The 14,470-nt window shown below is 44.7% G+C and overlaps 1 protein-coding gene across 1 annotated transcript in view; it reads left to right on the forward strand.

The window, feature by feature from the left end:
• Positions 1 to 14,470, forward strand: part of CRACR2A (calcium release activated channel regulator 2A) — a 101,866-nt gene that overhangs the window by 33,912 nt on the left and 53,484 nt on the right. Inside the window, exons 8-10 of the mRNA XM_048509527.1 lie at positions 159 to 346; positions 5,529 to 5,600; positions 6,452 to 6,488. Coding sequence (XP_048365484.1) covers positions 159 to 346; positions 5,529 to 5,600; positions 6,452 to 6,488 — 297 coding nt within the window. The remainder of the gene's footprint in view (positions 1 to 158; positions 347 to 5,528; positions 5,601 to 6,451; positions 6,489 to 14,470) is intronic.

Here is a 14,470-nt window from a genome sequence, read left to right on the forward strand (position 1 = left end):
TGCACCTCTCTGCCCCTTTGTTCTGAAAGAGATACTAAAAAGTCCTCACCCCTGGAAGCGTCTCCCGAGCTACTGCTGGGGCACTTTAAATGCTTGTGTTTATGTCCAACAAGGCAATGCAGTTGACTTTTATAACCTGTGTTTCTTCTTCCTCCCAGTTGGAGAGCCAGTGTCAAGATCTGCACAATGACAAGCATGTGACCAAAATGGAGAACACCAGGCTGAAGCTCACAAACCAAGAACTTCACAGAGATGCGGAGAGCACATCCCAGGAGCTGCTAATTGCCCAGCAACAGCTGCAGATGCTGCAGGACGAGGCAAAAAAACTCCAGGAGGAAAAGGAAATGTGAGTAGCTGTTGTGTCTAGATGGGACAGAAGCCCACTGACACCCTGAGCACTGGCAACATTCATTTCCACATGAGCTGTCATGAGGCCAGAGAGCTCGCCTCTTCACATGCAATGAAGGAAAAATCATGTCCTGCCTTTACAAAAGGAAAAATACCGAAAGGGAGGGGAGAAGCAAGGAGTTGGGGCAGAGAAAGGCTTCGTGGGAAATCCTGCTTAAATTTTTCAAGTATGATTCTCTATCTAATGGATTGGGATGGATTTGGTTGTTACACAGAATGGATGATGAGAGAGGTCAGCCATTCCAGCCTCTTGGGGATAGGTGCAGGGTTCAGAAAAGGGTTATATTGGGATACAACATATTAAGATGATGCATGTCCTCTGTAGAAACGTTAAGGAGGGATAATTTGTGACTTAGCTCATCAAAATATCCCTGCTGTGGAAGAAATTTCTCAGGCTTGCTTGTGAAGGTAACAGTTCAACGCCCTCCTCTTCAGTTTCTTCATAGCATTTTGAGTCTTTACAGAAAACAGTGGTGATTGTGCAAATCTCCACAATCATGACATGCATGTGTGCATTCATCCTTAGCTGGTTAATCCCTTGCTACATTCATTGTCCGGGGAATGAGCTCTGACAGTAGAAAAGACCCCTCAGTGGCTGAAGGAGTGCTGCAAAATCACTTAACAGAACGAACTTGGGGATACCAACAGAGTGCACTTTTACTCCTTGGTGTGATGGCTAATTCAGCCCAGGGAGCGTTATTTCCATGAGGTCTCCCTTATTTTTCTTCTCTCTCTGCCTTATCATTCAGTCATCCGATCCAGAGTTCTTTCCCACATACAACATTCTGACCTCCCCTTGTCCTCAGAACCTCACGTCTGCTTTCTATCCTGTTCCTCTTCTCTTAGGCTCTTGAGAAAACGTGAGGAGAGAGCAATAGTGTTGCGTGATGCTGAACGTGGGCTTTGGAGGCCCTGATTTTCTGGTCTAGTGTAAATGGCCATGATGGCACCTTGTGAAATCCTCACACAAACTGCAGCCCTTTGCCCTTATAGCACCGGATAATCATAGGGAAGGTCAACAACAATAACTTATAAAGATGGAGTACTCAGAAGAGGCTGTAAATGCAATCATGGGGTAAAGCATCTGTGAGTTATGACACCATATGATAAGCATTCATACACTGGTGTAGAGGAAGAAAGAAACAGTCCAACAGCTGTCACACTTCTTACAAGCTGGAGTGGCCCAGTGTTTGAGAACTGGCATTCTAAGAAGTGAGGTGACGGCTGCTGTCTTAAAGCAAGATTAATAATGGGACACCCTTGTCAAGTAACCTGACTCTCAAGCTTTTCTTGTGGAGAACATCTCTTATCCATGTGCCAGTTCTACACAGATTACCATCTCTTTCAACTCATCGGGCAGGTTTCACCAAGAATGATGACTGAGGGGCTGCTTTTTTTCTTACAGCAAATTCATTGTATAGTATCTGACCAAAGAGCTCTTTCTGGACCAATACAAAGGCTTTTTGTGAATGGATCCCATCTTTTAGCATTTTGTTTGGTCTATCCTGAAAGATAGATCGTTTCTCTGAAACCAGAACATCCCATTCTAGTTCAGAGCACTGAAATTTTTTATCTGTATAGAAGAATTATTTCTGGAGAATCATATTATCTATTTGTGTCTAAGCATTCATCCATCAGAGGACATATCTCTAATTTTGCCTGAAGTGTATGGTCCAGGGGGTACATCTGCTAGTTATATAATGCTCAGAAGTATCCTTTGCACTGTCAACATCACATGGTATCAGAGTCTTAGTGAAAGACATCCGCAAGGCAGCTACTTATGCTTTTTCTTCTGTTTATTATGCCTCGCAGTATAGGCAGTGGTAGAATTCAAAAATTTTAGTAACAGGTTCCGATGGTGGTGGGATTCAAACAGTGGTGTAGCGCCAATGGGGCTGGGCGGGGCATGCCGTGGGCGTGGCCGGGCATTCCGGGGGTGGGGCATTTCTGGGCAGGGCTGTGGCAAGGACGCAGGGCATGCGCGTCCCAGGTGCAGTTCCCCTTCGTTCCACCTCTAGATTCAAATGACTGTTTAAAGTATTAAAAAAGCAATATACCATATGGTAGTGTATTATTTCTTTTTTATATAATTATATTGATTGACTTTAAATAATAACATAAGTAAGGAGAGAAACCAAAAACTGTTTACAATTGTTAACATATTACAAACATATCTAATTGTCTATCTCTCTCAACCCCCCCAACTAAAACATCCTATATGGCCTCCCTTCTTCCCATATTTCCCTCCCTCCCTGCTTTCTACTTCAGATTCCTATAACTACTTTATCTATTCCACTTGAAAGAAAACTAACAGAGGGAGAGATCCAAAATCCTTAATCTAAAAGAGTAGTTTAAACGCCTCTCTTTCCAATATAAATTTCAAGGGGAAAAAAGAAAATGAAAAATCTTTACCTATAATACTTTCCCAACCTTTATACCAATGAACAAAAAAAAAAGAATTACTATATATTGTATTATTTCATACAGTTCATACACACATGGGGGGTGCCATGGGGGGCAGGAGGGCCGCAGGGGGCCCTGGGGGTGATTTTGCATCCCCCACTTGATGAGATTTGTTGTACCCAGGGACAGAGATTACCCCCTTGTCCCTAGTGGAGTTAATCATTAATAACCGGTTCTCCAAACTGAGAAAAATTTAGTAACCGGTTCTACCGAATAGGTGCGAATAGGCTGCATCCCACCTCTGAGTATAGGTAATGTTGCTTCAGCTGATGTACCCTTTTGTCAGAAGGCCCAACTGCAAGTTGGGTTTTTTGGACCAAAATTCTGATAGCTGATCCTACCTGAGATGGAAAAAAACATCTTTGGGGTATTCCATATAGTAGGATGCTTTCCTAAGAATGTGTGAGCCCTGCTGAAACAGACTAGTGACCCAACCAGTTACCCTGGAGGGCCAACAAACAAGGCCCAGAGGCCAAGACCTTCTCCTGTTGTTCTCTCCTGGCACTGGTCTCCACAGGCTTTCTCATGATGGAGATTCCCTTTAGTCAACTTGACTAGTGTCCATGAATCTATTTAACCCTGTTTTAAAACCATCAGTGCCTGTGGCCATCACTGAATCCAGTGGCACTGAATTTCACAGTTTAATAACTCTTTGAAAAAGAAACGTTTGTCTGTCCTGAATCTCATGTCCTGAATCTTGCCCATCAGAATAGAATCTTGCCCATCAGCATAAGCAGAGAGCTGAAAGGGACTCCCTTGCTCCATATCCAGAGGAAGGCAAAAAACCTCCATGCCCAGAGGAAAGCAGAAAACCTGACCAGTCTGGTCTGGAAGAAAATCCCTTCCTGACCCCAGAATCTTGAATGGCATTATCCTGAGCTTGCACAAAAGAGCCACAAAGCCTAGCACTGACTCAGCTCTTTTGCCCTCCCTCTCATGATCGGTCTAAGTTCACAGAATCACATTGATACACAAATGATGAAAAAACACGGTATAATGTGAACAAAACAAGAAACAAGGAGCCCTGTGTCACTTTCTTTGCTGAGTTTTTGTCATTAAGATTCTTAAGGAACACTTATAGTGCAGTCATAGTTCTTTATTTTGTTCAAGCTGTTCAGCAGTTTTATCCAGAATACTTCTAAAGAATTCACAGACAGGCTGCTGGTTCTATCCTGTTTCAATAGCCATCATCAGTGTTCTTAGTATTTTACAAGGCAAATAAAGTCATCAGTACTCATAATTACAGATAATTTTACAAATTTCTGCCATATTGCCCCCAAGTCATCTTTCTCGTAAGCTGAGAAGTTTCCAGAATGTTTAACCTTGCTGCACATGAAAGGTTCTTCCACTCCCTCAGTTTTCTTGGTTATTTTCTTCTGTGCTTTTCCAGCGCTGCAATATCCTGAGACATAGCAACAAGAACTGTTCACAGTATTCCAAATAAGGCAACACCATAGCTCTATAATATGGTGTAACAAATATGTCCATGTTTTTACAGTTCCTTTCTTGTTAATTCCAGCATGTTTGCCCTTTTCATTGCTGCCACACACTGTCAGCAGTTTTATCAAACTATCCACTACAACCCCAAGATCTTTTTGACTCTCAGCCTCAGCCAGTTCAGACCTAATCAGCATATAGTTGGGATTTTTTGTTCCACTAGGCCTCACCTTAAATTTACCCGCATTGAGGTTTTCCACAGAGGTTTCCTCTGCTTGCAACTCATCTGTGGGCAGTTTCTGTGTAAAAAGTAGATAAAGTATGTTTTGACTAGCAATCTCATACATGTGCAATTTCTCCTTTTTTTTGTTTCGAGGGGAATGTCTGTGAATCTACAATGACACATATATTGCAGTTTCTTTAATCGTGATGTCGTAGCTTCGCAGACATTTCCCTCAAAAAAAAGAAAGAAACATGACCCGTGCACAGGATCACTAGGCAAAACAAACTTTATTTATCTCCTTTTTACATGGAAATCGCATGCAGATGAGCTGCAAGCAGAGGAAACCTCTGTGGGAAACATTTATTTATTTATTTATTTATTTATTTATTTATTTATTTATTTATTTATTTATTTATTTATTTATTTATTTATTTATTTATTTATTTATTTATGGGGTTTTTACACCGCTCTACCCCCGAAGGGCTCTGAGAATCTTCATAGAGAATCTCTGCTGCAGCACACAAAATGGCTGGTGCAAATTGTGAAAGGGAAAGTCAGAGCTTTGGCTGGGAGAAATAAAATGTTTCCTGGCTGTTTTTCTTTGCTCAGCAGGCAGGAAATATCCTCAACTCGGGGTGTTGGAGATCACTCGTTTAGCAATTTTTGAAAAACCTGGGTTGAGAGAAATAAAATGTTTTGAATATGTTTTGGTGGGGAGAGTTGTGTGAATTTCTCCCCCCAAATGGTTTTTAAAACATCCCTAAGATGTTTTGTTTCTGCTGTGTGGAAATCACCACTGTTAAGCTATTAGAGTAATTTTTGTGAAGCAATTTATACATCCAGAAAATGCTAAATTGTATTACTGCTGGAAACACACTAGGAAGTGTGAGCGCAGAGCTCAGATCTCAGTAGCATTATCTCTAAACAATAATATATAATAATTATCTCTAAACAATAATATAGAGATTAATAGTGCATATGATGTTTCTCCCCCTAGAGAGGTTTACAGAGTGACAGAAGCTTTGCAGAGGGAGAAATCGGGTCTTCTGAAGCAGCTTGATTTCTTAAGGTAAGGGAGTGTGGAAGATTTTGGAGGAAAGGAGAGATAAATGATACCTGGGAGTGAGTTCTGGGTCTGTGAATCATTTAAGAAAGCAGACAACTTTGGGGTGGCTGATTTATTTATCTAATGTTTGACCTTCCTGAACTGTACTATGCAGGATGGGGTAGGAAATAACAGTTGGGGACTGTGTTCTTCAGCCTGCAACATTCAGCATCAAAACACCATTTCTACACTGAGACATTCTTCCTCTGAAGATCAGGCATAAAGTGGCAGAAACTAAACAAAGGCTGCTGTTTAGCCTTTGCTCTCTCCTGTTCCCCCATACTTCAGCATGGTTTATCCAGACATAATGTTTTGACTCTTTGCTTCGTGGCTGGAATGAGCTTTTAAGTGCAGGCTTTGAACCTGCTGTTTAAGGCTGGACTGAGCCAAGCTGAGCCTAGCACTGAACTGAGTAATCAGTCTGACCAGCTTAGGGGAGAAGCCTGTTCTGGAACTCCTTATGGAGTTTGGGGGTGGGGTGAGCTGTAGTGGACACCATTTTCTACAGACACCCCTGTCTGGTTCTCCCCTCATCTTCTTCTCGTTCTCATTTCAATACCTAATTTTCTTAAGGTTCTTTATGGCAGGGTTTGCATAGATGTGTACATTTTTTTAAAGCAAAGAACTTCTCATCCATGACATAACAGATGCTATAAATTAATAATGCCCACAATAAGCAAGGTACAGCAACTATTTCTTTAATGCAGAAAAAGAAAAAATATTTTTCCATTGTATTCAATGGTGACAATAGGCACAGTAACACCATGCTCTTCAGAGTTTCTCATGGATCCCCATGGGTATCCCCATGTCCCTAGGCCAGTACTCCCCCTTTTGGATGCATTACGTTATATGGTAAGGGGGTTTGGGTGGGACAGTAAAGGTCTGGCCCCTTCCGCAAAGCAAATGTATAGTGAGTTGCAGTCAGGATTAAGTATGTATGTATGTATGTATGTATGTATGTATGTATGTATGTATGTATGTATGTATGTATGTATGTATGTATGTATTCATTCATTCATTCATTCATTCATTCATTCATTCATTCATTCATTCATTCATTCATTGGATTTCTATACCGCCCCCAAAGGGCTCCGGGCGATGTACAACATAAAATCATACAATATTGAATAAAGGAGCAAATCATACAACACAGTAAACAAATAACATAAGCTCCATCCAATTAAGAATCAATAAAACTTTCTAAAAACTTCATATAAACAGCGGTAATAATTAAATAAATAAGAGGCATCCAAAAAACCCACATTTAAAACCGTCCCCAAAAAGGAGGAACGGCGGGCCCCTCAATATGAGGGTTACCCTGATGTAAACAGCGCAAGAGCAGAGAGCAGAGAGGGGGCACCACACCATCAGTGGCTGGGCGCTCCACAGGCCCGGTGGAACAACACAGTCTTACAGGCCCTGCGGAATTCACCAAGATCCCGCAGGGCCCGGACAGCTGGAGGAAGGGTGTTCCACCAGGCCGGGGCCAGAGGTGTAAAGGTCCTGGCCCGCGTGGAGGCCAGCCGCATCATTGAGGGGCCGGGAACCAGCAGCAAGGGACATATGGGGTAATACGGTCCCGAAGGTACGAGGGTCCCAGGCCGTGTAACGCCTTAAAGGTCAAAACCCACACCTTGAAAATGATTCAGAATTCAACTGGGAGCCAATGCAGCTGGCGCAACACAGGCTGGATATGCTCTCGGAAGGCGCCCCCTGTGAGCAAGCGTGCCGCTGCATGTTGGACCAGTTTTAATTTCCAGATCAAATGCAAGGGAAGGCCCGCATAGAGCGAGTTACAATAGTCTAGTCTGGAGGTGACCGTTGCATGAATCACAGTGGCCAGGTCTGTTTGGGAGAGGAAGGGGGCCAGCCGCCGGGCCTGACGAAGATGGAAAAACGTAGTCCGGGTTGTAAGGGCCACCTGGGTCTTCATTGAAAGAGACGAATCTAGGTGGACCCCCAGGCTGTGGACGGAGGAGGTCAGCGCCAATGAAACCCCCTCCCACACCGGCGGCTGGAAATCCCCAACCTCCCCCTCGCAACCTAGCCAGAGGATCTCTGTCTTCGATGGATTCAGTTTCAACCTGCTCTGCTGTAACCAACCAGCAACTGCCTCCAAACAATGCTGTAGAGCCGCAGGGGCGGCAACTGCTCTCCCCTCCATCAACAGAATGAGCTGAGTGTCATCGGCATACTGATGACAGATCAGCCCACAACTCCGTACCAGCTGAGCAAGTGGTCGCATATAGATGTTAAATAACAGCAGGGATAATAATGCCCCCTGGGGTACACTGCAATAAAGCGGGCACTTCCAGGAGGCTTGATCCCTGCACCACACTTGCTGACTCCGGTTCCGGAGAAACGAGGCAATCCACTGAAGGACAGTGCCCTGTACCCCGGAAGCGGGGTATCAATACCAGGTGTGGATATCAATACCAGGTGTGAAGGACAGTTTAATATTAGGAATATATTATCGTCCCCCTGACCAAAGTGCACAAGAGGATTTTGAGATGGAAAAAGAAATTAGAGAGGCCAACAAAAACAAAAATGTAGTGGTAATGGGTGATTTTAACTATCCCCATATAAACTGGAAAAATGCATGTTCAGGTCATAGTAAGGAGAGAGCATTCCTGGATATGCTAAATGACTGTGGCTTAGAGCAGATGGTTGTGGAACCAACCAGGGGAGAGGCGACCCTAGATCTAATTCTATGTGGGACCCAGGACCTGGTGCAGGAAGTCAGTGTTGTTGAGCCGATAGGGAACAGTGACCACAATGCTGTCAGATTCAGTATCTCAGCATGTGTACAAGTGGCAACTACTAGTGTAGTTACATTCGCCTTCAGAAAGGGAAATTTCTCAAAGATGAGGGGGATAGTGCGCAGGAAGCTGAAAGGGAAAATCAAGAGAGTCAAAACTGTCCAGGATGCTTGGAGGTTATTTAAAAACACAGTAATAAAAGCTCAGCTGGAATGTGTTCCACAGGTTAGAAAAGGCAGCACCCAGTCCAAAAGAAAGCCACCATGAAGTTAACAAGAGAGGTTGAGGGGAAATTATCCAAAAAAAAAGAAAATGTCTTTTTTTAGAAAATGGAAGTCCAGTTTGGCTGATAAAGAAATATGAGAGGGAAACACAAATGGTGGCAAAAGAGAAGCAAGTTAGCTGTAAGGGAGGCAAAAAAGGATTATGAGGGACCCATGGTCATGTAACAACATCAAGACCAGCAACAAACAGTTCTTCAAGTACATCAAAAGCAGGAAGCCAGCAAGGGAAGCGGTAGGCCCGTTAGATGACAAAGGAACAAAGGGTGTGCTAAAAGATGGCAGGGAGATTGCAGAGAAGCTGAATGAATTCTTTGCATCTGTCTTCACCCAAGAGGAGGTGAGGAACATTCCTGCACTGAGCCATGCTTCTTAGGAGGCGAATCCGAGGAACTAGCGAAGATAGTGGTAGACAATGTTGAAGTCTCTGTGTTACATTGATAAACTAAATGTTACCAAATCCCCTGGCCCAGATTGCATTCACCCAAGAGTTCTTAAAGAGCTCAAGCATGAAATTCGCTGGATCTTCTCACTTTAATATGCAACTTATCCCTGAAATCAGGCTCCATCCCTGAAGACTGGAAGAGGGCCAATGTCACACCAATCTTTAAGAAAGGATCTAGGGGGGACCCGGGAAATTACAGGCCAGTCAGTTTGACATCTGTTCCTGGCATATCAGGAGAATCTATCATTAAAGATAAAAGTATAAAACATGTAGAAAAGCAAGACCTGCTGAGAAAGAGTCAGCATGGCTTTTGCAGAGGCAAATCCTGTCTTACAAACTTACTAGAGTTCTTTGAGGGTGTAAACAGGCATGTGGACAGGGGTGAACCGGTGGACATTGTCTAATTTGGATTTCCAAAAGGCGTTTTGACAAAGTTCCTCACCAGAGACTGTTAGAAAAACTCATCAAGGAAGAAATAAGAGGGGAAGGCCTCCTATGGATTAAAAACTGGTTGAGAAACAGGAAACAAAGAGCGGTGTAAATCTGGAAGTTCTCACAACGAGATGGCTCGAGTGGTGTCCCCTAAGCGATCCGCCTTGGGACCAGTGCTCTTTAACCCATTCATAAAATGAACTGGAAGTAGGGGTGGGTAGCGTGGTGGGCTGCCAAGTTTGCAGATGATAAATTAAATTATGTAGGGTGGTGCAGAACCACAAAGGATTGCGAAGAGCTCCAAGCTATCCTTGATAAATTAGGTGAGTGGCCGCAGAAATCGGCAAATGCAGTCTAATGCAGCAAAATGTAAAGTGCGATGCACATAGGGGCAAAAAATCCAAACTTCACATTAACATCGTGCTACAGGGGTCAGTGCTAATGGGTCACAGACCAGGAAAGGGATTTAGGCGTCTTAGTTGATAGTTCCATGGGAATGTCAACTCAATGCATGGCAGCTGTGAAAAAAGGCAAACTCTATGCTGGGGATCATTAGAAAAGGAACGATAATAAAACTGCAAAGATTGTCATGCCCTTATATAAAGCAGTGGTGCTGACCGCATTCGGAAGTACTGTGTCCAGTTCTGGTCAAATGCGCATCTCAAAAAGGATATTGAGGAGATAGAAAAAGTGCAGAGAAGGGCAACAAGGATGATTGAGGGACTGGAGCACCTTCCCTATGAGGAGAGGCTGCAGCGTTTGGGACTCTTTAGTTTGGAGAGGAGGTGGCTGAGGGGGGATATGATTGAAGTCTACAAAATTATGCATGGGGTAGAAAATGTTGACAGAGAGAAATTTTTCTCTCTTTCTCACAATACTAGAACCAGGGGGCATTCATTGAAAATGCTGGGGGGGAGAATTAGGACTAATAAAAGGAAACACTTCTTCACGCAACGTGTTATTGGTGTTTGGAATATGCTGCCACAGGAGGTGGTGATGGCTGCTAACCTGGATAGCTTTAAAAGGGGCTTGGACAGATTTATGGAGGAGAAGTCGATTTATGGCTACCAATCTTGATCCTCTTTGATCTGAGATTGCAAATGCCTTAGCAGTCCAGGTGATCGGGAGCAACAGCCGCAGAAGGCCATTGCGTTCACATCCTACATGTGAGCTCCCAAAGGCACCTGGTGGGCCACTGTGAGTAGCAGAGAGCTGGACTAGATGGACTTTGGTCTGATCCAGCTGGCTTGTTCTTATGTTCTTATGTTCTTAAGCGGCCAGGTGGTAGGTCAAAAGGTCATGGTCAACCACGTCAAACACTACGGTAAGATCTAACAAAATCAGCAGCGCCGATCCGCCTCGGTCAAGCTGCATACGGAGCGTATCTGTGACGGCGACAAGAACAGTCTCCGTCTCATGCCCAGCACGGAAACCGAACTAGAAGGGATCGAAGGCTGATGTGTCATCCAGGAAACCCTGAAGCTGCTCCAACCCCACTCTCTCAATTACATTCCCCAGAAACGAAAGATTCGAGATGGGGCAGTAATTGGCCAGATCGCCTGGATCTAATGATGGTCTTTTCAAGAGTGGGCGGACCACTGCCTCCTTCAACCCACCCGGAAAGACTCCTTGCTCAAGGGAGCCATTGATGATATTCAACAGATGGGGTCATAGCTCCGCCCGGCAAGTTTTTATAAGCCAGGAGGGGCACGGATCCAGAGGACAAGTAGTAGGTCCAACAGCAGCCAAGGCCCTGTCAACAGCAGCTTCGGAGAGCAGGGAAAACTGGGCCAGATATGGACCCGAAGATGGTCCATATCTGTAAAGTAACCTGTTTTCCTGTTTTTGTGTTTACATGCATCCATGTTTTTGTGTTTACATGCATCCATGCACGCAGTGATTGAAGCCCAGAAACAAGCTGGGTTGCTGTGGCACCTTCACACAGAGCCGCATCTATTTTTTAAAAATTTACTTCCCACCAATGAGTGGCTAAGCAGGCATGCACAAATGATCCTTCACAGCCATGCTGATGTCTCATGATACAACCATCTGCACCTGCGTAGCTGCACAGATGTAAGCCATGAATTTGCTTTAAAAAGGAAAACGGAACCGAATAAAGCACTTCCTGCCCAGCTTTCGCTTGTGGGCAGCTGCACCCCATGATATTTGAAAAGACTTGCTAATAGTGTTGGGGCCCTTCGGGGACGGGGCGGGATAGAAATTTGAAGCATAAATAAATAAATAAATAAATAAAAAAAAACCGGTTTGTGGGAAATAACACGGGGCAGTTGCATTTTAGGAGCAGGATCTGTACAAAGTTCCACCCAAAACATGTTTTTAACTATTCTACACCCGTGTTTATTAGCCTGTATGGAAGGAGTCTCAGAGAACTACCGTAAGGTGTCTAGACTCTATCAAGATGTCATCAAGTGACTCTAGCAGTGTCACTTGAGGCAGAATGGTCACGACTAAGATGTGTCCTCCGGACAAAGATGCACCCACCCCCTTCAGGGATCAGTGGCCACATCAGCAGAAGAGAACAGACTGTTCCAGTGATGATGGGGGCGGAGGAATCTTTGAAAGGCAGCAACAGAAGTAGAAGGTGACACTGCTGGAGGACCTTTTGTGGACAACAGCACGACCATTACAGTTAATCCTGGTTAATACTGCAAAGAAGAAGGCAATGGAAAATCACTTCTGGCCAACTCTTACCTCAAAAACCCTATGATAAGACAATCCAAAAAGCAAAAAGATATAACTTTGGCTGAAGAACAGTGTACTCCTGATCTGGGATAGCTATCCTCTTCCACCGCATGCGCAGCTTCAGGAGGGACGCACATGGGGCAGTGAGGGAGGTAGGGGACACTTGCCTAACCAGCCAGATCAGCTGAATCAGTCCTGGCAATCAATGGGGTGACAGATGTCGCAGTCAGATCTCCCTCACATCCAAGGAAAAAAGATATAGTGCTGGAAGATGGTACCCTCAGGTCAGATGGCACTCCGTCAGCTACTGGGGAAGAGTGCAGGACATGTACAAGTTGTGCTATTCCTAATGACATGATTGGACTAAAGCCAAAAGAACATTCATCTGTAGACGTGAATGGACGCAAAAAAGCAGTCCAAAGCTGTTCAACACATATAATAGAAACATGGAATGTGAGAAGCATAAATCAAGGAAAATCTGAAATTGTGAAACAAGAAATTGAATGTTTACACATTTCAATCCTGGGAGTGAGTAAACTAAAGTGGACTGGATTAGGACATTTTCAGTCAGAAAATTACAGTGTTTTACTCTGGGAATGACAAAAACAGAAGAAACAGTTACTTTAATCGTGAGGAGAGATGTAGCACAGACAGACAGGAACTATAATGCAAAGTATGAATAATATCTATCAGACTTGAGGGAAAGCCTATCAACATAAGTAACCATCATTCACTCTCCAACTACAGGTGCTAAGGAAGAAACTGAAAGTTTTTATGCACCTATCCAGGAAGAAATTCTAACCTAAATGTATCCAGGAAGAAATTCTCACCTAAACAATATGTGCTAATAATCATAGGCCTACATCACCGAAACCTGTGTGCGTGATGGGGAGATGGTTGCCTTTGGCAAAGTCTTGCTTCCAGATTTTGCGTGTGTCCACCAATCTCGAACTCAGGGCCGGGGTAGTGGTGTAGCAATGTTCATCCGGGATTTGATCCCCTTCAGGGCTATCCCTGTCCCAAGGATCACTGGCATGGAGTGTGCTGGCCTTGAGTGGTTGTCCCAGGAGAGGTTAGCCATCTTCCTGGTATACTGGTCACCTAGCGCACAAGGGGACAGCCTGCCACAGTTGCTGGGGACAGTGGCTGACTGGGCATTGCGGTTCCCTAGACTTATTGTCCCAGATGACTTCAATGTCCATGTCAATACCGCCTCATGTTCAGTGCCTGTGGACCTAGTGTCATCCATGGCAACGCTAGGCCTCTCCTTGTTAAATTCTGGCGCCACTCATGAGGCTGGTTACACTTTGGATTTGGTCTTTGTGTCGGGAGTTGATATGGTCGTATCCTCTGTTGACAGAGTGCCATGGTCCGACCATTTTGCCTTGGAGGTCCGGGTGGATGTGCCGTGCCTCCCCTGTCTAGGCGATGGACTGATTTATGTCCGCCCATGGAGACTTATGGAGCTGATTGGATTCCTGAATGCTCTGCGGGATCCTGAGCCCCCTGGCACCCTGGATGAGCAGGTGGGGGACTGGAATTCCAGGGTCTCCAATGCCATTGAGGTGATTGCTCCCCGGCATCCTCTGCGCTCCCGTGTACAGCGAGCTCCCTGGTATACTGAGGAGCTGTGCATGCTGAAACGGAAACTCAGATATCTAGAGCGAGTCTGGAGGAAGTCTTGTGGCGAGGCCGCGTGAGCAACTTATAGGATGTTTATGAAGGCCTATGAATGGCGATGAAGAGGGCGAAGAGGGAGCATTTCTCGTCCTCTCTTGCGTCTGCTAGCTCTCGCCTGGCTCAATTATTTCGGACATTCGGTCACTTACCTCATTGACTGAGGGGACCACAAATTCTCAATTGGCAGTGAGGCATTTATGAGCTTTTTTGCAGATAAAGTTGCATCGCTCTGCCAGAACCTTCTGGCCACTTTTGATACAGTTAGTGAACTCGAGGCTCCATTGCATCTTCAGGTTCTTGTATGGACCGGTTTTCCCTGCTCGCTGAGTCCGATGTTGACAGAGTCCTGGCTGCTGTTAGACCTACTACCTGTTCCCTTCCAGTCCAGCTTCCATTCTGGGCATGGGACGGAGACCGGCCTCGTTGCTATCACAGATATGCTCCACATGCAGCTTGACCAGGGTGGATCGGCGCTGTTAGTATTGCTCAATCTTACTGCAGTGTTTTATGTGGTCGACCATGACCTTTTGACCC

Source organism: Sphaerodactylus townsendi, linkage group LG10 (genome assembly GCF_021028975.2).
Source record: "Sphaerodactylus townsendi isolate TG3544 linkage group LG10, MPM_Stown_v2.3, whole genome shotgun sequence".
NCBI classification, from domain to species: Eukaryota; Metazoa; Chordata; class Lepidosauria; order Squamata; family Sphaerodactylidae; genus Sphaerodactylus; species Sphaerodactylus townsendi.